General features: G+C 36.0%; 2 protein-coding genes across 13 annotated transcripts in view; both read left to right on the top strand.

The window, feature by feature from the left end:
* Positions 1–9136, top strand: part of eml1 (EMAP like 1) — a 53452-nt gene extending 44316 nt beyond the window's left edge. For both annotated transcript variants that reach the window (XM_042742504.1, XM_042742505.1), the window contains 16 exons: positions 17–166; positions 1557–1626; positions 1792–1902; positions 2370–2469; positions 2573–2709; positions 3528–3627; positions 3983–4134; positions 4245–4370; positions 5564–5695; positions 5900–5967; positions 6246–6334; positions 6438–6535; positions 6827–6914; positions 7442–7537; positions 7769–7899; positions 8002–9136. In XM_042742504.1, the coding sequence (XP_042598438.1) occupies positions 17–166; positions 1557–1626; positions 1792–1902; positions 2370–2469; positions 2573–2709; positions 3528–3627; positions 3983–4134; positions 4245–4370; positions 5564–5695; positions 5900–5967; positions 6246–6334; positions 6438–6535; positions 6827–6914; positions 7442–7537; positions 7769–7899; positions 8002–8127 (1774 nt within the window). In that variant the 3' untranslated portion in view covers positions 8128–9136. The remainder of the gene's footprint in view (positions 1–16; positions 167–1556; positions 1627–1791; positions 1903–2369; positions 2470–2572; positions 2710–3527; positions 3628–3982; positions 4135–4244; positions 4371–5563; positions 5696–5899; positions 5968–6245; positions 6335–6437; positions 6536–6826; positions 6915–7441; positions 7538–7768; positions 7900–8001) is intronic.
* Positions 9137–9326: 190 nt separating this feature from the next.
* The window catches only part of evla (Enah/Vasp-like a), a 36181-nt gene continuing 19099 nt past the window's right edge, over positions 9327–26408 (top strand). For 2 of the 11 annotated variants that reach the window (XM_042742500.1, XM_042742499.1), the window contains exon 1: positions 19427–19972. In XM_042742500.1, coding sequence (XP_042598434.1) covers positions 19893–19972 — 80 coding nt within the window. In that variant the 5' untranslated portion in view covers positions 19427–19892. Of the gene's footprint in view, positions 10042–15878; positions 16391–19365; positions 19973–26408 lie in introns of those variants that run through there. The other 9 variants (XM_042742495.1, XM_042742494.1, XR_006156864.1 and 6 more) reach the window with 9 other exon arrangements.

Below are 26408 nucleotides of genomic sequence, written 5' to 3'. Positions count from 1 at the left end.
CTTGACTATGACCCAGCTATGGTTACCGGGGCCGTGACTGTCGATCCAACCTGTATTTGCTCCCGACGGGGGAAACGGTTTACTTCATTGCATCTGTGGTTGTGCTGTATAATGTGGATGAGCAGCTACAAAGACACTACACTGGACACACTGATGATATCAAGTGGTAAGACTTATATTTCTGTTCATGTGACGTCATCGTCTATTTGTTCACCGTAGCATACACTGATCTCAAACTCTGTAAGATCATCAAACCAGTACATTCTGTATCCTTTTGTCACCTCAAAACTGTAAATCTAAAGAAGACATTACAGCTTAAATTATTATTCAGATATTCTGCAGCATAATTTTTCAAAACTATGCTGAATACACAATATCTGAGCAGTGCAGTTTAATTTTCTGCTTTGATGTGCAATTCTACAGAACATTTATCATTAGTCGTGTCACTGAATTTTATCATTCATTCCACTGTCATCCCTCAGTCTGTATTCTGCCTCTGTGTTACACCACATTAGTTTTGTGGGGGTATAAGAGACCTCAAGGACATTTTAAAAGTTTAGAATTATAGTTAATGCATTATCCTTTATGCATAAAATAAATTAGTGACGTTATGCTTAACATTGAAGTTTCCGATTCCTATTTATTTATTTTCCTGTTTGAATATCCTATTTACGTTTTAACCTTTGCTTAACAGCATTATTTAATCTTCTGGAAAATTTTATGTCTTTTAAATTAACACTTTTATTGAAGAAGGGTGCATTAAATTGACCAAATGTTACAGTAAAGACATTTGTAATGTTACAAAAGATTTCTATTTCAAATCAATGCTGTTCTTTTCTAATCATCAAAGAATCCTGAAAAAAATGATCACAAGTGTACAACTGTTTTCAACATTGGTAATAATAATACATGTATTTTAAGCAGTAAATCAGCATATTAGAATGATTTCTGAAGGATCATGTGACACTAATGACTGCTGAAAATTCAGTTTTGCGTCTCAGGAATATATTAGGTTTTAAAAATATTGGAATAGAAAACAGTTCTTATAAATTGAAATAATAGTTAACAATATTACTGTTTTTATTGTATTTTTGGACAAGTCAGCAAAACACACTTTAAAAAATTCAAGCCATCAGAACATTAGATAGAACAGAACATTTAATATATTTTCCTCTTGACCTCCAGTCTCCAGTTGAGACATAAACCTAAAGGAACAACACAAATTATCATGTATGACTGAGTGTAATCTCATATTTTGTTCATCTGTATAAGAATTTACAGAACGTCAAGGCTGTTCATTGTATGTCAAAGGCCTTGAGCAAGAAAAGCATAAAGAGAAACCATTAACCAAGATGTTCATGATCAGATTCCTGTGTTTATGATCAGTCCTGTGACTCATAATGCTCAAAGTCATAAGATGAGTCAAAGATAAGTAGTGTTGTGATGGCATTAACTCACAGAGACAAAAATGTGCGATGTCCTCTCACTGCTGTGTCATCATCTCCTTAACAGTCCCAGCTGCCTACATCTTTCACCTCTTTTGTCTTTTCCTACAGCCTCGCTGTCCATCCTGATAAAATCACCATAGCAACAGGACAAGTGGCTGGCACATCCTCAGATGGAAAAGTAAGATCAGTTATTTTAAACCGGTATCAATCATAAAAATGAATAGCATATTGCTACTAAAATTAGGCTTGATCCAGCCAAAATAAATCTGCTAGTTATTGCATGTGCCGCAAGGGTCTGTCGAATTGGTTTAACATGTTCAGTACATCTGTCTGTGTCTGGCAGCTTTTGGCTCCTCATGTGCGAGTGTGGGACTCTGTGAGTTTGAACACGTTGCATATTCTTGGAACCGGTTTCTTTGATCGAGCTCTGGTTTGCCTTTCCTTCTCAAAGTCGGTAAGAACAAGTCACTCTGTATTATGTTAGCAAACAAACGTTCTCATGTGAAACCGCAAAATACAGCTTAGAGTTCTTTGAATCATCAAACAAACCTGTCTTTATTATGAGTACTGGGTGGTATTTTCTGTAGCTTGGTCAGTTTAAGGGATAGTTCACCCAAAAATCTAAATTTAGTCATCATTTACTCACCCTCTAGTTGTTCCAAACAGAAGATATATTAAAGAATGTTGGCAACCAATCAGCATTGACCTCTATATTATGGGGAAAAAAAAACAGTGGAAGTCAACTGTTTGATTACCAACAATCTTCAAAATATCTTCTTTTGTGTTCAGCAGAAAAAAAAAACTCTTACAGGTTAGGAACAACTTGAGTAAATGATGACGGAATTTTGGGTGAACTGTCCCTTTAAATACATCTGTCAAAAGAGGTTGTGAGTGATCAAATTTGAAATTTCAAACATTCAGAACGGAGGAAGCTGGTTGTGTGTTGTGGACGACTCCAATGACCACATTCTCTCTGTGTGGGACTGGCAGAGGGAGGAAAGACTTGCTGAAGTCAAGGTGAGTGCTATTCAGGATAGATATTGAACAGATATATATAAGCAATGTCAACAAGAGGCGTGCAAAAATGAACCGATTCCCTATTTTTGTGCTTCTTCGTTCCTTAGTGTGTTACAGTGATTCAGTGTTTGTTTCTTTTTTGCTGATTACAGATGCCAATGTAATTGTAACCTGTGGAAAGTCACACCTTTACTTCTGGTCATTAGAAAAGGGATCTCTTGTGAAAAAACAGGGTCTTTTTGAGGTAATCTGTCATAATCCTTTGTGGTCACATTCAAATTCATATTTAATCAAATTGCATGATCAGATATGGTGAAATGTGCATGTGCATCATGTACACTAGCAGTTGAAGGTTTAGACACATCTACTTATTCTTTATTATTATTGTATTATACTTCTAAGAATAATAGTAGGGTCATCAAAACTATGAAATAACAAATGAAAATATGTGAATTATAAGTCTCTTGTGCTCACCAAGGCCACATTTATTTGATTAAAAAAAATACAGTAAAAGCAGAAAAAATTATTAAAATAGCTGTTGTTTATTTATTTTTTTATATTAATAATTTAAAGTATTAATTATAGAATGTAATTTATTCATGTGATGGCAAAGCTGAATTTTTTTAGCAGCCATTACTCCAGTCTTCGGTGTCATGTTATTTCTTATTATTAATGATGGACAAGTTGTACTGCTTAATATTTTTGTTAAAACCATGATGCATTTTATCAGTTTCAGGTTTATCAAGTTCAAAAGAACAGAATTTTTATTAAAAGTAGAAATTTTTTGTGACATTATAAATGTCTGCACTGTCAACTTTTGGTCAATTTAATGTATCCTTGCTAAAGTATACATTTCTTTAAAAAAAATAAAAGTTTAAGATTAAGCCTTTTCTATCCAAAGGCTCTCAAGATCCTGAGAAACTTAAATTCCGTTAGATGTGCCGAAACATTTCACTGGTAGTGTAGTTGTGGACTATGAAAAACATCTAATCTCTGTCTTTTGTGTGATACATCTATTGCATTTCTGCTTTTAAAATAAAGTCATATTTATGTTTCTTGCAGAAACAAGAGAAGCCCAAGTTTGTATTGTGTGTGACTTTTTCAGAAAATGGAGACGCCATCACTGGAGACTCGAGTGGAAATATACTTGTGTGGGGCAAAGGTAAAAGAATAAAAGGTTTATTATTATGGTGTTATTTATTGATTTATTTGATTTATTTTCCGAAAACCTACCTCCATTGAACTTTGTAAAATATCTTCTTTATAAAATACAATTATGAATGCTGTACAGCATAACAGCTGTGTGTTATCTAAGGTTGACCCTGCTGCCAACAAAACATTCTTTCTTAGTGATAATAAGAGACTGTGCTCTGGCTCCATTTATACACAAAACAATAAGACTCTTTTCATGTAGCCTGTGAACACCTTTGATTGTCTGATATACTGATGATGATGATGGTTTCCATTTTTGTAATAGTCGGTTTATATAATGCATGTTTTCTGGTCATGGTTCACAGGATCTAATCGTATTAGCTTGGCCATTCAGGGAGCACATGAGGCAAGCGTCTTTGCACTTTGCATGTTGAGAAATGGGACGCTGGTCTCAGGCGGGAAGGACCGTAAACTCATCTCCTGGGATGAAAATTATCAAAAGATTCAAACGGTGGAGGTAAGGCATCTACATAGGTATCATTTTGCAATATGCAGTATGCATTTGTATAGTAGTACCGATCAAGCAGGCAGCCTTAATTTACCAGCTATTTTGTATGTTACTTTCAGGTGCCTGAGTTATATGGCCCTATTCGGACTGTGGCTGAAGGACGGGGAGAAACGGTTCTTATTGGCACTACCAAAAACTATGTCCTGCAAGGCAGTCTGGATGGAGAGTTCATACCCATCACCCAGGTAAGTTAACCAGTGTAGATACAATACGCTTGAGTAACCAGTGTTTTCTGTGGAGAACATACTGTATATAATATACATAACATATGGAATTATTAACTTATTAATTTTTTGCATAATTATTTACTAATTTCTAATTTCAGTACAGAACTTTTCTGTACTGTTTGATATTGTATATAAATTGGATATTGGATATTGATTATGCTCATTTCTCATTATTTTAACATTCAGATGAGATTTTCTTATCCTCTAACACTCAATTGATTTATTATAGAATAATAATAATTATAATTTAAAATAAAACAAAATATTTTTAGTATATAATAATAAGTATATAATGAATATTTTATATAAAACATTTAATAATATATTAAATATATAAATAATATTTAATACCTTTTTTTTTTAATATGTTAATAAATAAACATAAAATTTTTAGGATATCATTTTATTAGGATAAAATGAATGTCCATTTTTAATACTGAACATTTTAATGTAGTGATGAAATTTGCTATTTATTTTATGTTTTCTATGTTACATTTTTAAATTAAAGGTAGTTTTTTTTATTATATTTAAAATGTTTTAATTATATTATTTACAAAGTAATTATTAGAGAAGAACTGATCAGTATTGGTCAATATTGGGTATATATTTGATATTTATAATGGTCCTTTCTCCCTATTTTTACATTTAAACTAACGTAAAATTAATCCTCAAAAAAAAAAAAAACTATTGAAATATTTTCTATAAAAAAAATTAATAATAAATAATTATAAATAATTTAATAACACTTAAATATTTAGCAAATCTCAAACTGAACATCCATTTTCATACTGTACATTATAATGTTGTGATGCCTAAATTCACTTGTAGAATTTAAATATATTATATAATATATAAAATAACATAAAATAATTATTACCTTATCAGTATCAGCCAGAATATTAATATTAGAGCATCCCTTGCTAGTTAATGTGTCTCTGGCCCTCTAAATGTTGAAAATGTTTGTTGTAGAACAAAGTTATTCCCTTCTATGGTGAAACAAAATGAATCCTTTTAGGGTAAAAGGGTAATTCAGTTTGTGGTTCTAAAACAGAAAACATTTGATTTTGAAACTTTCTTTGAAACTTCAGTTCAAAATTTGATTTTGAAACTTTCTTTGAAACTTCAGAGTCTGTTGACTGTTTGATTGTCAGGGCCACACAGATGAGTTATGGGGCCTGACTGTACATCCGCTGAAGCATCAGTTCCTCACCTGTGGCCATGACAAGCACGTCTGCCTGTGGGACTCTGCCTCTCATCAGCCCATCTGGACCAAAACACTGGAGGTGAGCCGCCCGCCTCGGTAGCTTTCACTTACATTACCGTAGTGTCATCTCAAAGCTCACACACCAGTTTCTTGTTATTGAAACCCTTGTCACTACTGCAACTGTAATTAAATGAGTTCTGCTGTTCCTTGGGCTGAGATGTAACTATATTTGTGTTGACAGGATGTTTGATTGAGCATGTATGTGTGTTTCCCTCACGGACAGGACGCCGCTCAGTCGGCCGGCTTCCACCCTTCTGGGGCAACGGTTGCTATAGGAACGCAGACGGGCAGGTGAGGCGATTTCTTTTCATCCCTGACACATCATTACAATTCAAAAAAGAGGTCTAATAGAGTGTTACATGGAAGACCCCAACACTTATTATTATGCTAATGCAACACAGGAACACAATACCATCCCAGCGGCATTGTTCAGCTGTCTTTGATTTCTTTTTCTTCACTAAGAATCCTGATAATGGCTTTGGATGAAGAGTCTAACGTTCGTTATGTTTCGGGTTTCTTTAGACCTGTGAGTTTAATACGGTCCTTTCACTCATTATCAATCTGTGCAGGTGGCTTGTGCTCGATACCGAATCCAAGGATCTTGTCACGGTGCACACAGACGGGAACGAACAGCTGTCGGTTATGCGCTTTTCTCCAGGTTCAAGTTAATTCTCGTAAACATTAGGATGTTAGCCAAAAACTAGCACTTATTAAAGTCTCTGCAATTGATTAAGTTGGAAACCCTCGGTTATTCTTTCCAGATGGTCATTTCCTTGCGATCGGGTCACATGACAACTACATCTACATTTATGCTGTGGCAGAAAATGGAAAGAAATACAGTAGAGTTGGAAAGTGCTCAGTAAGTATGTGTGTTTATGCAAAGATATGACAAATGTGTAATAGATTATCATAAACCACACATGAGATAATAGACTAGCTGATTCTACCCGTGTTTTTTTTAAGTATTTATATATTTCTTTATTTATATTTCAGCTTTTTATTTATGAATGTAAATGATTTTCAATTGTTTTAGTTAACAATAAACACGGCCACATTATTTTTTCTGTTCATATAGACCCAAACACACATCTGCCTCCTCAAATTAATGTTGTTTTTTATGTTTGTATGCACTGTCTGTTATTGCTCACAGGGTCATTCTAGTTTCATCACCCATCTGGATTGGTCTGTGGATTCTCAGTACTTGGTATCCAACTCAGGGGACTATGAGATCCTTTACTGTGAGTATCTATAAGTATCTTTACTGTGAAAGCAGAGTTCATTTGTAATTCAATCAGTGCATTTGAATAAACAAAGTATGGCTAAATTGAACTCGTGATGTACTGAATAAGGATTTTTACAAATCATTTTTACTCAAAATTTCTATCCTATAAAATATTATAGTTTAGAAAAATGTGTATTTGTTATAAAAAATTTAAAACACTATATGAAAGTGTTATGAAAATGCCCTTTTAAGACTTTATAACATATTTTTCCAGAAAATCAGGCATCCTCATATATCCATGTTTTCCAAGATTGTGGGAACCCTGGTTCTTCAAAGAAAAAAAAAAAAACTTGTTGAGGAGTGAATTAAAATAAGTGACATCATTGGCCTTAGCTTATTTTAATTATATTTTTTCTAATTTTTAAACATTTCAGGTCATCTTGAGGCCCCCTAGTGGACCCGGCCTCCTGTTTGAGAACCACTAATTAAATCTATCTGTTTATACTATAAATTCATTAACTGATACACATTATTGTCTTTCAGGGATTCCTTCTGTGTGTAAGCAAGTAGTGAGTGTGGAGACCACCCGGGATATTGAATGGGCCACTTTCACCTGTACTCTGGGCTTCCATGTTTTTGGTAAGTTTAATGTTTTATGTCATGGATCGCAGTCTAAAATAATAATAATTCTTTAAAACCAGCTTTATTTGTAATAATAGTAAATAAATATAGCTAAATTGAACAAATCACAGTCTTCCCCATGTATCCATAACTGCATAAGAGCGTTAGTATTGTAGTGTTGTCTTTGTGTACAGCCATAAATCCATTAGGAAATGATATACAGTATATTCTGTGTGTGTTGCTCTCCAGGACTGTGGCCGGATGGCTCAGATGGTACTGATATCAATGCTGTGTGCAGTTCAAATGCAAAGAGGCTGCTCGTCACCGGAGATGACTTTGGCAAAGTTCACCTCTTCTCATTCCCTTGCTGTCAGTCCCGAGTAAGAACCAGCACTAAATCTTAAACATCAGATAGATAGGGTTTATTTTAGTACCAAATAATGCTAATATATGGTATTATTTCTCTCGATCCACCTCTGCAGGCTCCTAGTCACATCTACGGTGGACACAGCAGCCACGTCACCAATGTTAACTTCTTGCAAGATGACAGCCACTTAATCTCTACAGGAGGGAAGGACATGAGCGTAATGCAGTGGCGTGTGCTGTAAAACGACCACTGTCACACTGAACTTGCTTATTTTTCTATGATAAAGTGGCTTGGGAAAGCATAAGTGGGGCCTTCGACTACAGAGTAAAGCGGAGTCTCGATTTTATTTGCCTTTAAATTGATCTCAGGACACCAATATTTGAAGTGACTCTCTGTTTTGACTGTCTCACACGTTCCCTATGCTATGAAAGAGATGCTTTGTGATGGAAACCCATCTCTTTAGCTTTGAATAACAAACTAAAGAATCTGCTCTACAGGACAAAGTTAAATGTGATGCCAAAGCACATTGGGAATGAATAGTCCAGTCCAGTTTATCATAACACTGTCTTAACTTCTGAGGTATCATATAGAATCTTTAAAACACCATCAATTATACTCTATCCCACTGACTGTGTTTTGATAAATTGCACGTTAACCATCATTTTATACTAAAATTTGCCTCCATAATGATCTTTTATTAACTTTTGCTGCCACCGTATGGTACATTGCGGTATTGCAGCCATCCTCCCACCGCTGAATTTATTATATCCTCTGCTGTAGTCAAATACTTACGGTGTTTCATGGACTTAAACTGTAATAGAAGTACACAAATATTCAATCAGCCAACAAAATCCTCTCAAGGACGAGAAAAAGCATGAGTTTAGGAAACAAAGTGACTGTACTGCAAAATGATCAAGGCCTTCACTGACTTTCACTTGCTAAATCACTACAGCCATCAATCACTGATTTAGTTTAATCCTCAGTCTGACATCAAATCTGTTTTGTGCATCAACTAGTTTAACTAAACGCCCTCATGTAGTGCACATTTACATTAGAGTTAAGCTCCATTTTCTTAACCTCCGCTTGAGAAACATGATTGAACGGTTACAGTTAAATGACTGTAGTATTAATAATAAAACTAAGCATGCACAAGCTTGTTTGTAACTGTCTAACCTATTTTTCCATATTCATTGTCGGATATATGGCACAGCCATAAAAATAAAGGAAAACATGTTAGTTCTTCTGTGAAATATGAGAAAGCTTTGTTTTTGACCAAATAGGTTTGTTGGATCAAGGTTGGGGTGATATTTTGAAGGATAATGTCTACAACCACATGACAATATTATGTTATATGAATGTATAATAAAATGGGAAAATCAGCTCTTTCACCTTAAAAAAAATGTTTTGTAATAATGTGTCCTCCAAATAGCAAAAAATTAAAAATTAAAATCAGGAACGACCACCCAAATGGAACAATAGGGTCTGGAAGTCATAATGAAAACACATATGTTGGGTTCTCTGCACTGTGATGCCCTGGCCAGCAACAGACGTAGTCATAAACATCATTTATCATTAAACAAAAGTAATTTCTTAATGCCTGTTTATACAACAGAACCAAATGAGCATGAATAACAGGAAGAGGAGGACTGACTAACCCAATGAGGCAGGGCTCAGAGGAAGTTGCAATGCAGCATTTTGGCCACCAGCAGTCGCTGTTCTGCGCGTTTGTTTTTACACTATCCCCATAAGCTCCTTTCTCATTGTCATTACACCGTGGAGGAAAATGGCAACTCCAGTGCATGTTTGCAGTCCGCAATTCAGATCGATGTTGTAGGCGCGACCATGAGCTAAACATGGGATATGTTTTATTCCGCTGTGGTGACAGAGAGCGATATGCTGTAGATCTTTCGAGACATCTGCATTGCTTCTGATCCAAGGTCTGGCTGTGCATCGCTGGATGAGCATAAACATTCAAGCTGACCATTGTTTTATGGAATAGTACACGTGTTGTATTTATACTCATTAAAATATATATTTATGCGCTGATAGCTTCCCATACAGCGGCTCGCTTCTGTGGCTTTGCTAAGTTTCTTTTTTCACCTTTTGAATTATTGATTGCATCCATATATTCGTGGGGATATCATCAGAAAATGAGGTAAGCAGCCCAATGTGTTGACAGCGCGTGTAAATATTCATTTATACATGAAAATGCATTGGTGTATATAAATATATCTATTGCTATATACATTTATGTATTGTATAGCACTTGACACTGTTAATCACAGCCATTGGGTGTGTGTCAAACCTTGTGAGCTCCCTACCTAGACAGCTATTTTGGCGTCCTGTTAGGTGGGGATTTTAATTATTTTTTAGTGATTTGAATCTTTTTTGAATCAGTTCATGAAGAAGATTCGTTCACTCATTCGTTCAGTGACTCTTTTTGGAAGGTTCACCGTTACGCCAGTAGGCGGCGACAAGCGAACGGACTTTCAGTGTGTTATACGACTCATGAAATCATTTAATTAACAAATAAGCATGTTCGAGATTAAAAAAAAAGTCTTGTTAGCCTTATACCATTTGTAGGCTGCAAATCTGCCAATTAAGTCTCTAGGAAAAGTGTTCACATCAAGAGTGACGACTAACAGTTATAATGATAACTTTTTTTAAATGAGCTGCAGTTATTTTGTCTTTGGCTTTAAATTCTCACGGTCTTTAAACTAAAGGCAGTTGGGAAAATAGTTATGAGAGTGATTCTAACCATTTTGTTCCTCTATGTCATTATCGTTATAGATGTGGCGTGTTAGCTATTTGGTGTGAATGTGGCTAATAAGTGTTTTCCTGACAAATAATAATAAAGCAGATCTGTCAGCCGATCCTACAAACAGTTCTTATACGACATGTCAAGTTTAGATTCAGAGTGCCTAATTTAATGAAGAAATGTTCCTATTCCTTTAGAAAGTCAAACAGTCCGCACTTGATTGCTATTTGCTCCGGTTATAGTGCCATTTGAAAATATGAATCAGTTAGGCTATGTATGTTAGATGTGAAGAGTGATTCGTAAACTTAAAAGATTCATTTGAATCATTGATTCATTCCCTTACGATCCTTAGGACACGCCTAGAAATGGATGCTCAGAATGCTTTCTGAGTAGTCAGCTCATAGAATTTGGCACACAGCCGCTGAAAGCTCGAGCTGAGGTTTATGAGTGAGCAGATCCTTCACCTGTTTTCTGTTCTGCTGACGCCGGCGGATAGAGACGGTGTTTGGGTGTGTATTAACGCTTATTCCGTGCCGAGATGTAGAGCACTGATGCCGATGGCCATGACAAGTTTAACTAAGCTGTCCGCGGGATTAACGTGGCCACACAGTATTTTATTTCAGTAATAAAGTGAATGGAGCAGAACATGCACGTCTCCACCCGTGCAGTGAATATTCACTGGGTGTGTTCACACTCAACCTGGTAATGACGAATCCGATTATTGTATAAGTATTCATGCTTAGTTGTGGTTTGGCAACAAATACATTTTCTGTATTTCAAATGCAAATCACAGTCAGCACGACATTTATCACTTCGCAACTGTAATTCTTAAAGTGAAGAAAACGTTACATAAAAATATATATATTTTACCAACAGGCTTTAAAATTTTAGTTATTAATAAAATGCATTGTGCTGATTGTTGATTGCCTTATGAAATTAATAAAACTATTTCTTTTTATAATGAGGCAGAATTATGTTAAAATTGTTCAGTAAAATAATTTTCACAGAGATTTTACACAATGTCTAAATATGTAATTTAATCCCTTATTAAGAAATTACTAACTCGTGTACATATAGGCCATCTAATATTTTGAGATCCATAAGTGTGTAAAGATTATATCAACATCAGCATGCACATAAGTTTGTGCATTTATTCCAGGCTCTCTGAAGTCTTCTGCATGTGTCCACTTACGCTTTCCTTTATTCTCTCTCTGTCTGGACTAGAAGAAAATTGTTCTGGCCTGAGTTGCATTCTTGCCAACAGGAAACTGAGGAACTGGTTCAGTGGAATGATTTATTCAACCCTTGACTCTCTAAGCAGAAGTCTTTACTTCACAATGAAGGCTATTTTTACTAGAAGTGCTCCAATATGGTAAGGTTAAAGCATTCACTCCCATGTTGGCAGGAAGCAGTGAGTGTATGAAATGAGCAGTTTATACAAAAGGTTTGAGATCAGTTGATTAGGTGAATCATACAGCCACTGAGAGACATTGATTGTGTTGGTTTACGTGTGTATGAGTTCTTGTGTGTCAACAGTATATATAAGATCCTGATTTTGTGTATACATCTGTTGCATGTTACACATTCCAGTTGTCTCTTCAGGTTGAAACACTTCTGTCAGACTTGCTAGTTGTCAGTTATGCTCAATTTGTTCTCTGTAATCTCAATCTGTGACGATATTTTGTCATTTTTTTGAGCAAATATATTTTCTTATAGCGGTTCCTCTTGCGTAATTTATCTGAGATCCCCAAAGATGTATCAAATCCAGCTGTCATGATTCACACGTTTTCCATGAACCAAGAGTCTCATCTGTCAGCACAAACACATTTTTACTACAGCGTGGCACTACATTTTATTGAGCCACAGTGTATATGTAATTCTTAAAAGTGTCATTGTCAGATTATGAAATATTTGGTATCTGAGAAAATGCATGCTGTTTTTAGAGTATGTAAATCCTGGAGGTTTTTAGAGTACGAGCACAGCCTCTAGACGAGAAGTAAAAACGATCACTCGCTCCTTGTTGAGATTTTGTGACGATGTAACCATTGTAGATAGATCAACCAAAAATGAATATATCATATATCATGTACGGAGCCCAGCATGTGGTGATAAAAAAAAATAAAAAATAAGATATTGTGGTCATGAATTAAGAACTTGATTCCTTAGTTTTAGTTGAATTGTGGTCACAATTAAAGTAGATTAAACCAGGTAAAAAATATTACAAAGTGGCCATGAATTACCTAAAACAAGGGAACAAATTAATCAAACACTCTTAAAAATAAAGGTGCTTCACGATGCCATAGAAGAACCTTTTTTTATATATTTTTGTTATTTTTATTAATTTATGAGAGGCTTTTATGTTTTTCGATTTCTTAATTATATGTTTAAATATATTTATTTCATTGATTGATCTACTATCTAATTCAAGTTAATAATTATTGTGTTACCTGACAGTTGCAGAACAAATAGCCAGGTTTTTTTTTTTTTTTTTTTTTTTTTTTTTTGAAATATGATAGACAAGAAAAAGAAAAAGGTAAGTACTAGTATTAGTTGGTTAAGTGCAGGCAAAAAAGATGAGTCTTTAGATGTTTTTTGAAAATGAGTAAAGACTCAGCTGTTGGAATTGAGATAGGGAGGTCATTCCACCAGCTGGGAGCAGTCCAGGAAAAAGTCTGTGAGAGTGATTTTGAACTTCTTTGGGATGGCACCACAAGGCGTCGTTCACTTGCAGAGTGCAAACTTCTGGAGGGTGCATAAGATTGAACTAGTGAGTTTAGGTAAGTTGGCGCCGTGCCAGTGGTCGTTTTGTAGGCAAGCATCAGTACCTTGAATTTGATGTGAGCAGCTACTGGTAGCCAGTGTAACCTGATGAGGAGAGGAGTAACATGAGCTGTTTTTGGCTCATCGAAGACAACCCTCGCTGCTGCATTCTGGATCAGTTGTAGAGGCTTGATGGTACATGCAGGAAGGCCCGCCAGGAGAGCATTGCAATAGTCCAGTCTGGAGAGAACAAGAGCTTGGACAAGAAGTTGGGTGGCTTGCTCTGACAGGAAGGGTCTAATCTTCCTAATGTTGTATAAGGCAAATCTGCAGGACCGGGTTGTTGTAGCAATATGGTCTGTGAAGCTTAACTGATGATCCATCACAACTCCTAGGTTTCTGGCTGTCCTGGAAGGAGTTATGGTTGACGAACCCATCTGTATAGAGAAGTTGTGATGAAACGATGGGTTAGCTGGAACCACCAGCAGTTCAGTCTTAGTAAGGTTGAGCTGAAGGTGATGGTCATTCATCCAGCTAGAAATGTCACTCAGACAGGCTGAAATGCGAGCAACTACCGTCGGGTCATCTGGTTGGAATGAGAAGTAGAGTTGAGTGTCATCAGCGTAGCAGTGATAGGAGAAGCCATGCTTCTGAATGACAGATCCTAATGACGTCATGTAGATGGAGAAGAGAAGCGTTCAAAGTACTGAGCCTTGAGGAACCCCAGTAGCAAGTTGTTGTGACTTAGAAACTTCACCCCTCCAAGACACCATGATGGATCTATCAGAAAGGTAGGAGTTAAGCCACTGGAGTGCGGTTCCAGAGATGCCCATCTTTCTGAGGGTGGACAGGAGAATCTGGTGATTAACGGTGTCAAAAGCAGCAGACAGGTCCAGCAAAATGAGTACTGAGGATTTTGAAGCTGCTCTTGCTAGTCGCAGGGCTTCAGTAACCGAGAGCAGGGCAGTCTCAGTTGAGTGGCCACTTTTGAAGCCAGATTGGTTGCTGTCCAGTAGGTTGTTCTGTACAAGAAACATAGAGAGCTGGTTGAACACAGCTCGTTCGAGTGTCTTTGCAATGAATGGAAGAAGGGATACCGGTCTGTAGTTTTCTAGAAGTGCTGGATTTAGAGATGGTTTCTTCAGCAGTGGGCTTACCCGAGCCTGCTTAAATGCTGAGGGAAATGTTCCAGAGTGAAGAGAGGAGTTGATAATGTGAGTAAGTTAAGGTACGACTGAAGAAGAAATCGCTTGAAGGAGGTGAGTGGGGATCAGATCCAGTGGGCAAGTAGTAGGATGACTGGACAGGATAAGTTTGGAAGCGTCCGTCTCTGAGAGTGGAGAGAAGGAGGAGAAAGAGTGAGCATTAGTCGTTGTGAAGTTATCCTCAGTCTGCGGTGTGGAGAATTGGTCACTGATGGTTCTTGTCTTATTTGTGAAGAAAACTGCAAAGTCGTCAGCTGTAAGAGTCAATGGAGGAGGAGGTGGAGGCGGATTAAGAAGAGAAGAGAAGGTTTTGAAGAGTGTCCGAGCGTCACAACAGTTGTTAATCTTATCGTTGTAATATGATGTTTTAGCAGTGAAGACGTTTGCAGAGACGGAAGGAGAGACTGATACACACTGAGGTCGGTAGAGTTTCTTGATTTAAGCCATTTCCTCTCTGCAGCCCTGAGTTTAGAGCGATGTTCACGGAGTACATCACGGACAGCCAGGGGGCAGATGGGGTGGTGCGTGCTGGTCTAGACGACAGTGGGCAAAAGTTGTCCAAGCAAGAGTTTAGAGTGGAACAAAAAGTGTCCGTAGCACTGTTCGTGTCCAGAGCTGAAAACTGCGAGAGTGAAGGAAGTGAGGATGAATGTCTAAATGGTTCCATAGAGAACCTGTTTCACAAAAGGTTCTTTGTGGTGAAAGAAGGTTCTTCAGATTATAAAAAGGTAAGAAAAAGATGGTTCTTTAAAGAACCTTTGACTGAATTGTTCTTTGTAGAACCAAAAATGGTTCTTCTATGGCATCGCTGTGAAGAACTTTTAAATACCTTTATTTTTAAGAGTGAACGTGACCACAGTTTAAACCAAACTTGGTAACTAATTAATAAAACATGGACACGAATGAACATGGGGAAAAAATTCTTAATTGGTGGCCATAATATCTATTTTTATTTTTTGCATGCGATGTACTATCTAATATGCGTATATTAGTATGCGATACTACTATATATATAAGTTCTATGCTTAAAGAGCCGGTTGTTGTAATTTATAGACTTACAGTGTTATCAGTTTAAATCATTTAAATTAATATTTAATAAATGAAATCATCCAAAAAAATTATAATTTTAATTTTATTATGGTATATGTACTAAACCCACTTTGGACTACATGAAATGTTTTAAATTTGGGTGTTTATATAACAATTGTAGGTTTAGTCTCACACACACACACACACACACACACACACATAATCACTAAACTGAGTGATTTAACCTAAACCAGACAAATATCTTTTCTTCCAGTGAATACCAGCAGCCTTCTTGTTTGTTCTGGAAAGCTGTATGAATGAGCATATGTGTGCGTCTTAAGGATCATGTGTTGTGAAGAGAGACTCCTTTAAGGCACAGACCGCCTTCCAATCCTTTGAGTGGATAAGAATGGATGTGAGCAGGACAAGGTGACTGGTCCATATCTGTCACATGCTTCGCTTGCTCTCTCTCGCTCTCATTCTCTCGTTTTCTTCTCCTACCCTCCTTCACCCTCTTTCCTGTCTCACACACTCCCTGTTCTTGCATTATTGTATTTCAGAAATGAGTGTGCTCTGTGTTTTACCTAGCTGAGAGGATGAGGGATGAACTAGTAGGCACAGTATTTTTTCTCTCTGATCCCCCCTCCTATTCCCTGTTTTCTTTTTGTTTCATCCGACTGTGAGGAATTTTCTTTCTCCTTGGAGTCTACGGAGCTTCAACTTCCCGATATGTATTCTTTTGATGACTATGGGTAAGAATTTGTCCTGTGTGGTTTTTGTTATTACCCTGTATTCTGAGTTCCTCTGAGGATTACTGGATGTTTCGCTTAAAAAAAAAAGCCTGTGTTTACTTCATCATGGTTTTGAACAACCCAAGTGGCTTTTAGTGTGTTAACTTTGTGATTCTTCCCCCACCAGATGTTCCCTCAGTGGAATGAGCTTATTAATCTACAAAAACATGCTTGGGATCAATAGCTACAGAGCAGGAGTCACAAACCCACTCCATGTTTTACTGTTGAGTCATTTAGCATTTTGAAAAAAACATGGGTTTAAATAAGAAACCAGGACACTGGGTTGGAGTTTTCAGTCTGCCTTTTTATAGCATTGTGAGTTTTTATCCTGCAACTGTTTCTTGCAGACTGTTTCAGTGCAAGATGAAGCATTTTTTGTGTAGATGTTTTGAATGTGTATGGAGAAGAGATGTTCGTTGAAATGTGAGCCAGAATATTTTGAGATTTCTTGGCTTAATGGACACTTAAAACCAGAAAAGAAATGAGTTAGGCAAGATAGTTTACAGGGAATGAGAATGTGATGTCCCACAACTGGGAAGAGCTCCAGGCAGTCGACATCAGCTGGAGCCGTGTGCCATGTAGGGACAAAAGTGTGGTTAAGCCTGAATTTGGGATCGCTTGCATTTGATCCGAAGCAGAGCCAAACTCTTTCACCAAAGCTCTTTATTTTGCTTCAGAGACAACAACTTGGAAAGTACTGACAGTGACAAGTCACTCATGGTATTAGAGACTGTACACATGGTAACCTATTAGTAACCGGTAAAGGGAAAGCAATCGTTGAATATTTGTTGAAACTAGACTGAATACACAACTCCTTCCTCTTTATTTCTCCCTCTGGCTGTTTTCCTTCTATATTTGTCTCTTAAAAAGAGTGTAACCCAGTACAGGGCTATTTTCGCTACTGATTGCTAGCACGCTGGTAATTCAGAGTATTTTCCTTTAAGGATAAGGATTAGTTAAGAGTGTCCTGCACCTGGTTTACAGTGACCAGAATGTGGGGGAAGGGTGCAGGCCATTTGTCGACTTTTCTCATCACCAAGAAAACTGCTTCCTAGCTCAATATCATGATCTGATGTCTAGGCTTATTCTAGTGAAATGCATGTCTCCTTCGCTTGCTTTTAGAAGTTGTCAGTTGTGATAAAAGCCTGGGACTATATTCGCCAAAATCTTAAAACTAAAAGTTGCTCTTAACATGGAAATTTAGCAGCAACTCTTTAAATTTACGAGCTTGTCACTCCTATTTTAAAAGCTTGTAAATGTTTTATTTTACGAGTAATTCACCAAAAATATTACGCTAAGCGCCAGTTTAGCGGTTATCAATCATGAAATTAAAAAATCAATGCACTCCAATACAACTATAACAAATATACTTGATATTGAGTATAAAATAAGGTGCGTATATCTGTTTAATGTTCTATAGTGGCTGGATCGTTCACAGTTACCAGTCCTCCAGAGTCCTGAGAGTTTATCTTTCCATTATGGCGGTTTCCATTTTTTCTTCTGGGTTAATACAATACTGCACTTTCTATATCTCATATTTCCACATCTTATATGATCTCAGATGATTTGTGTCATCATTTAAAGTAGTTTCCAGCAGTGAAGCCTCTCATTTTGACAGTTCTTTGAAAGCCACGCTTGTGTAAAGAAATGCTGACCTAAGTATGGTTAGTGTGTGCTCTGGTTTCTCTATAAATGTGTGTCAGTGACAGACTGGCTGACCGTCCGTTTCGTGACCTGCCACATACATTTCTAAGAAGAAGTAAATGTAAAGCTGTCATTCCTCTCACACCAGATTTGTATGCTGTGTGTCAACTTCCTTCAATAGTGATTTACCCAAATTATGTTTTTTTTTTACTGATATTAGTTTTCATTTAGCTGACAAGCAGAAATAAAGTTTATCTAACAATTAATTAAATTAATTTAATAATCACGACTCAAGTAAGTCTAAAATGTCTATGAAAGTCTAAACATTTTAACTGCACACGAGGCAGTTTTTATGCCAACTTTTTAATGATATTTATATCTCTACAACAATTCATTACTGAAATATAAACAGTGGCTGTAATAACAACTTGTCTTCATGACAGATATGTTTAAACATATACGTTAAACGGACAGTTCACCCAAAAATAAAAATGACAACATCTTTTACTCAAACCTTGTGGCGTTCCAAAATCCATATGATTTTACTTCCTCTTCTTGAACGCAAAAGAAGATATTTTTAAAAATGTGGGCAACCAAAGAAGTCAAACTCAACAAGGTTCGAGGGTGAGTAAATGATGACATTTTGGTTGAGCTACCCTTTTAATAAAGATAACAGAGTAAAAATAATATGAATATGAAATATAGTGCATATATTTGGCATAATGTTGATTATTGGATATTGAATGGCTTTTATAAGAGGTAAAAGTAATGTTATGTGACATTGTTTACAACATTTTTTGACATCTTTAATTGAAACCCTCATTGAGCGATTACATGAGAAATTATATATTTCAGTAAGAGTTCAGCAGAACTGAGGCAGCTAAAGCTATTTGCCACGTCACATCAAACAGCATCAAAACAACATTTGTTTGAATTTTGTTATACATTTGAAGAATTTGAAAGCTCTGATGTTGTTTCATATCGAAGTAACAATGCACAAAGCTTATTGTGATTATTAGATGGTAGGTGTGCTACGAATAATGTTGAGTGAGTTTGTTCTACTGAAAACAGCTTAGACTAACGGATCTCAGTTCATCAAAATGAAGATCAATTAAAAACGAGAAAACAATATTGTCAACCGAGCCATTGCATCCTAGACACTGACACAGTCAAAACTAATTAAATGTCACCGTTTCAGTCAATGATTTTCGACTACCCAAAACATTTGGGTTAATGATTTCAGCTGAAAATTGTCGGTTGCCATACTATTTTTTCAAATGTATACTGTCTTTGCTACAAAGAGTAAATTAAATGTGTGTGCCGGCAATAGCATTAGGAAGCAATGTCTCGTTTTCAATTCCTCTGTCACAGCTGGGTGGGGGGTTGGGCGTCATGAGGTAATCCCCCTCAGGGTTAGACAAAACAACCCACATCCACAATCAGGCCGTCCCCTTACAGAGGAAAACCTGATGCTGTGAAACCCGGGTGTTAGTTAGTGGGACCCTACTGTTGACCACTCACTGTTTCTATTCCTAGCTTTTACTTTCTCTTCACTTTTTCCTAACAGTAGAGATAATTCAAAATTAATGGATTGTCATTTGCGGTTATTTGAGGATATGGGATTATGACGTTTGAAAATGCTTATTTAATCTTGGAACGAATCCCTAGATGATATAAAGCTTGTTTGGTTGGAAGTACGCATCTGTTGTGCTGTGCTACATCAGGTCTATTTTACATACGTGTTTGAGATTAATTAAAGCAGGTTTGGTTAGAGGTCCAGTAGTGTGCTGCAGATCTGTTTTGTGGATGTGTTTGAGAGATGGATGCTCATTCTGTCCAGTTCTGCCTACCACAGAGCCACAGTGACTCTGGGCTTCATATGACTGGATGCAAAATCAGGTCAGTGTGTTATTCTGTTCACATCAGCAACCTAATGCAAGGTTTAAAAGCATTTAAATGTTTGAAGAACATGTCTGAAGATGATTCATTTGGCATAAATGTCATCATTTGGATACTGTTTGCTTGTGTTTAGATGCTAGCATGGATCTGGAATGAACTGAATAAAGCTGTTTGTATATATACAGCATATGCCACATATCTAGACCAGTGGACAATAAGCGGTGAACCAATACAGTATCAAAATTTTATCTCACACAAGAAAAAAAAATATTAAAATGGATTAGTATTGAATATAATATCATATAATATACAGTTGGCCTAATATTAATCTCTAATAAATAATAATATTGTTGTAGAAACACATTGTATATATTCATTGAATATATCCTCATACCCATATTAATGTAGTCTGTCATATTTTCTTTTATCTTGTGTAGTTTCATTTATGTTTTTAAGGATTTCATGCTGCATGAAACCTGTCCATGCTGACATCTGTCTAATTTGACTAGCTTAAACTATATAACAGATGAATTCACAAAATATTGTAGTGTTTGTTTGGATGCACATCCTTTGATGTGAACAAAAAAAGATATGGGATGCATTCTCTCCTGCCTTTTAAAAGTTGATAGTCCTATTATTTTCCTGTCCTAAATATACACTTGAGATGTCCAAATAGTAGTCTAAATTTATTTAACCTGTCCAACAGCGACACCGGCCTCCCCTGAGCCCATTGAGTTTTAACAAGGCATGTGGTGAGTTTGGTGGGGGGTAATTGAGAATGAATGGGGGAAAGTCACTTGAGAGGAGGCAATGCCTCCATCACGATATGATTAGATATGACTGTTTATGATTGGCTATGATTGGTTCATGCAATAAATCCTACCTATTGAGTTTGTGCGTGTTTCGTGTTCGCAAATCAGTCTGAATAAACAATGTAATAGCATTAATAAGAAGACTGATCAAAAATATTAAGTAAACAACTCAAACATTTAGATATAACCACTTTATGTCAAAATAAGACTCGGAATGTCATGAAAACATGATGTGTGTGAGTTTTTAGTGAGTAATCAGCTTGTGAAATTTAAATCAAATCTCAGTGTCTGTGACCAATATTTACTGAGCTTTGATGACTGATGATCCGAAAAATGCAAAAATAAATAAAAGTTAACTATAAAAAAAAAAAATAGCTGAACATAAATTCACATATAAAATATATTGTTTAAATTGTTACTGCCTTGAGTTATTATTTTGGAATAAATATAAAACGCTTAAAAAACTCGATGAGATTCACACTTGGCTTGAATAAATAGAATATTGATTACATTGTGAATGTAAAAATATAAAATAGAATTGTTTTTTTTCTGATAGTGTAAGGAATGTTAATTTAACCAAGAAAATCTGAATTTGCATATCATTTAAAAAAACAAAAACTTTGAGGCCTCCTCATTTATATATATATATATATATATTATTATATATATATATATATATATATATATATATTATTCTGTATTTACAACTTTTTGACTTTTAGAATAAACCTGCAACTAATTTTGGGTTGCCTGCCACCAGTTGGGAACAAGTGTGAACTCTTTCAAGCGATTGCAGAACTTGTGATTCTCACTGATGAATTATTATGAAGGGTTGGTTTATGTGGAAACTCTGCAAAAATGTTCTGTGAGGGCCTATGTTTAATTTATGTCATTATTAAAGAAAGAGATGCTTTAGGGGAGATGTTCACTTTCGGTCCAGTGGCTCTCTTGAAAAGATGTGGTGAGTGTTTCTGTTCTAACTCCAGCAGTAAAACACAAGACATCCATCAGCTCTCAGCCTAGTCTTATCCAGCTTTATTGAGAACATTCTTTAGACATTATCTTCCTCTCAGTCAAAACCTCATATGACAAAAACCATATGTAAAACTAGCAAGATTTAACCGATTATATCTCTTTAAGAATAGTTGAATGTTAGCTCTTTTTTTGAAAGCTTGCAGCTTAGAGAATGACAGATAATGCCACAGTCAATGTTCTGGATAAATCTAGCATTATAAACCTAGTAGCCCTGCCTGAATCATTTAGCTGAGCACTTAAGCACATTAATTCAGAGGCAAAAAAAGACTATTAGGCCATCAGCACTGCTTTCTGCCATTGTAGCTTTAGTCCGCTAAAGTGTGTATGGATGTGGATTTTGGGGGAGGGTAAATTCGACATACAATATTGACATTAAGTGATGTGCTTCAGGAGCTGACACACATTTGTATTTATAGTGTGTGGACACATGGCCAATGCTGCTCTTGTTTAGCAAATGTCACTGAATTAATCACATTCAAGTGTTATTTGCATTTAATAGTATTATCATTATGGCCCAGCAGCAATTATTTAATAGGATAATTATCATAATGTTTTTATTTATTCATGTTTTTATAATGATGTTTAATATTGTGAAAAAAATAAACATTTCACAGAGAATCATTACATCAGGATAATATTTACATTAGCATAAATTGTGGCACTATTTGCTGACTCTAGTAAGAGTGGTGTGGTATGCTTTTCAGAAATCAGACGCAATTATGCTCACTTCATCTTGAATTTTTTATTCACTAAGATTGGTACATTGCATTCTGGGATTGCTTTCATTACAGTAGGATATGTGTGTTACCTCTCATGGTTTTCTAGTTTGTGACTTTTGATCTTTTTACAGATATATGCTAACTGTTCAAACATTTGTTTTGATGGCGTAGTCTGATAGGTCTAACTCAATCTGACATAATTACATCATCACATGGCTGATTGGTTCTCTATCAGCCAATGAGCTTGCTGCTCAACATTCAACTATATGACTAGTGCTTGCTGTAGCAGTTGCAGTGCACTTCGGAAACCCTCCACCTTCCCCAGCTCCACCTGTATAGATGTGCTATGGGGTGGCTCATGTATGCTATATGGGGGTTATTCGATTTTTATGTGCAGCAGCAGTATTCCTTACATGCTCACAGCAGAATTTTGTGGATGTATTGGCAAGTCTCGGTACTTGCTCTGCCGCAGCAGCAGTGTAGCAGATCTATTCCGCCAAGACCAAACACATTAACTTTGTCATGTACATTACCATGCTAAACTCTCAGAGAGTTGTCATGACAGAAATATAAAGACTTTTGCAATGTTACAAAAGATTCCGGTTTCTAATAAATGCAGTTCTTTTGAACTTTCTATTCGAAAAAAATCCTGAAAAAATGGTTTCCACTAAAATATTAAGCAGCATTGATAATAATAAGAAAGAAATGTTACTTGAGCACAGATTCAGCATATTATAATGCTTTGCCATTACAGGAAAAAATTAAATTTTAAAATATATGTATAAAAATTTTTAATATATATTAAAATATACAAATTCTAAAAAGTTATTAATTTTAAAAGTATTTCACAATATTGCCGTTTTCAGTATTTATAGTTGTGAAGAACAGTCTAGAGCTCTTGAATGATAGTTTAGATACTCATTGCTGCCATAATTTTATTGAATCAAAAGTCTTTATAGTCAAGCTAAATATTTTGTATGCCAGGAAATAACGGACAATTGACAGTAAGTCTGATTATGCATGGGGCCGATTTTGCTCCTGGCTAAATTATTCTCACTGCTCTGTGGCATTCACTTCCTCGATGTTGAGATTACTGTGTTGCAGGAGACGCTAAATCCTCAGTAATTTAGACTGCGGCCTAGAAGTCCCGATCTTACTGGAAGTCAGCCTGTAATCCAGCTTCTTAGGCCTCAGAAGCTCCCTGTGAGTGGGAAGTGTCTCTCATAGGCAGAGATTTAGCTTGGTTCCCACCCTTCCCAAAATGATTACTGGGTTACAAGCTAAAAAATGCCTCCCCATTTCATACAAACTCTCATTTGATTCAGCTCCATCCTCCCACACTCTAATAACAGGGGACTTCCATATTTTACTTGCTTTAGAAACATTTACAGGGCTCACTTTGTGTAGCATTTCTGCTATAAGCTAAAAATAACCCCAGCTATAATTTTAAGTGCTGCTGTTGAGTCTCAGTGTTTCATTCCCTCAAAAATATCTTACAGTAAATAGTTTAGCATCCAATATTTACTTTTTATTCACTAATCAGGTGCTGTGCGCTCTGAAGTAGCGCAGACATTTGACTACATTAAATTAATTCATTGTCATTTGTGTAAAATTCACCTTATGTCTATGTAAATTAGGCTTATTACAGATTGCCTTGCACTGCGTTTGGTGTAATTAATGCTGTGCTGTTACCACCCGCAGAAAAAAACAGGCGGTAAAAGTAATTTAATTTAAAAGAGATGTTTATCTATTATTAATCATGGCAACAGTTTGTCACCAAATGATGATCAAATGATGGTGTAGAGTGTTACATCCGGGCATATATCCAGACTCCATCGGCTTAGAGCCAATTCAGGCACATTCTGTTATTTTCCACTGAAATCTGGCCAAACGAGGCAGTGAAGATCTTGTGACCAGACATAAGCAGAGTTAGACCTTGTGTTTGGCCTTGAGCTGAGACAAAATGTTTTTTACATGAGATTAAAAGGAGCCTAGTCCTGTCAAGCTCTCTCTCTTCCTCTCTCTTTATCTCTCGGTTATTGAGACAGAGTTTGTGTGAGTGGAGACCAAGTTCACTGCGGGTGTGATGATGGCAGAAGCCAAATGGGAAATGCCAGGCTTTTCACAGCTTTTATTAATTATGATGGCTTATCAACTGGGAGTCTATGGCCGATAATAGCTTTTCTCGCCCTTCTCTTACACCATCTTGAATAAACCCAAAGTATCTTGGCTTGGAATTTGTAAAAATACATATTTTCAACATTCTAGTCGACTGGTGACTGGTCTTAAAGGGATAGTTCACTCAAAAATGCAAATCAGTTCCTTTCTTCACTTTCAAATTGTTCCAGAACTGTATAATTTGTTTTTTATTTCTATTATGGACAAAAAAAAGTAAGATATGATGAAATATGTAATAACTTAATTGTATTTTAAATTAATACAAAAATAAAATACATTTATTTAAAAAAAGTATAATATCTATCTATCTATCTATATTTATGTATTTATATTTAATAAATTTAAATAATTAAAAACAACAAAAAAGATTATTTATAAAATATATGTATATAATATATTTGATTTAATAGAAATAATCCAGAAAAAATCGTTGACCTCTTACTGTGCAGTTTTACTTCAGCTGAATCATTCATTTGTGCAGTTTGCTGTTAAAATATTTGATTAAAATATTTAGATTTTAATATATACACACAGCCAACATGTGTATTAAACACACACACACACACGCGTATATATATATATATATATATATATATATATATATATATATATATATATAATATGTATATATATATATATATATATATGCCAGTTATAAACATTTCTCATTTGGCACACTCATATTTTTCACATATAATTAAAAGTGCTCAGACTTGCACAGTTGTGAAGAACAGTCTAGAGCTCAACAAACAATTTCATAATAAAAGGCAAATAATGCTCATTATGCAACAAAGTGCTGTGCAGTGGACAAATGGTGGAGTCTGGCCTGTTCCAGCACATTCTGCAGAACTGATCACACCAATCTGCCAGGCAACAATGGCTTTGACCATGCCATCACTTAGCAACACTCATCTCTTCCAAACTCGGGTCTTTCCTATGGCAACTATGAGCCATCAGAAAATATTCTTTCATTATATTGTGCCTGTGACATCTGAGAACTACGCATGCATTCAGCAGGAATTCCCATGCCAATCATGTAATGTCCTTACAAGCTCAGGTCCATGTGGCCCTCTCCATCACACATACGCTGACAGATACACATGTTTACTCACTCTCATCCACAGTGGAGAGCATTCAGCTAATGGGGTCATAGCTGGGAGGCTCGAGATCCCTGTCCCATAGTGGTACTTTTATGGAGTAAAAGCATTAGATGTGTGGAGCATTCTAACTCTCAGCGTGGCCTTCTTTCAGCCATTTGCCTGTCAGCACTGTAGCAGATATACTCAAAGTGCAAAATGTGATGCTTTAGGCAAATCTGTTCAAACAGTGATCAAATATCTGTCCTTTTGGCTAGGTTTTGTTGTGTCTAACGAAGTATGACACTTTGTAAGAGTAAACCAAAGCAGCACTAGAAATCTTAATGCATCACATTTCTCATTGAAAAATTGCTTTGCTTTAAATTTAGACTGCTTTAAAGTTCAAAAAACAAACCTTTCTTGTTTCGTACTTTTCACTTAGTTTACCAAAGAATCAAGGTTAGATGATATAGCCACATTATTTTCTCCATTAACAGCCATTTACAAATAGCATAGATGTATTATAGAATTTTCATGGCAAGCTCTTAAAAGCTTGAAATGAACATTTACTTTGCACATAATGGTAGCGCAGTCTGGATTCCCAAACTTTCAAAAC

This window comes from Cyprinus carpio, chromosome B17 (assembly GCF_018340385.1).
Source record: "Cyprinus carpio isolate SPL01 chromosome B17, ASM1834038v1, whole genome shotgun sequence".
Taxonomy (NCBI): domain Eukaryota; kingdom Metazoa; phylum Chordata; class Actinopteri; order Cypriniformes; family Cyprinidae; genus Cyprinus; species Cyprinus carpio.
The sequence above is the reverse complement of the archived record's forward strand: the minus strand, read 5'-3'. Positions and strand labels throughout refer to the sequence as shown.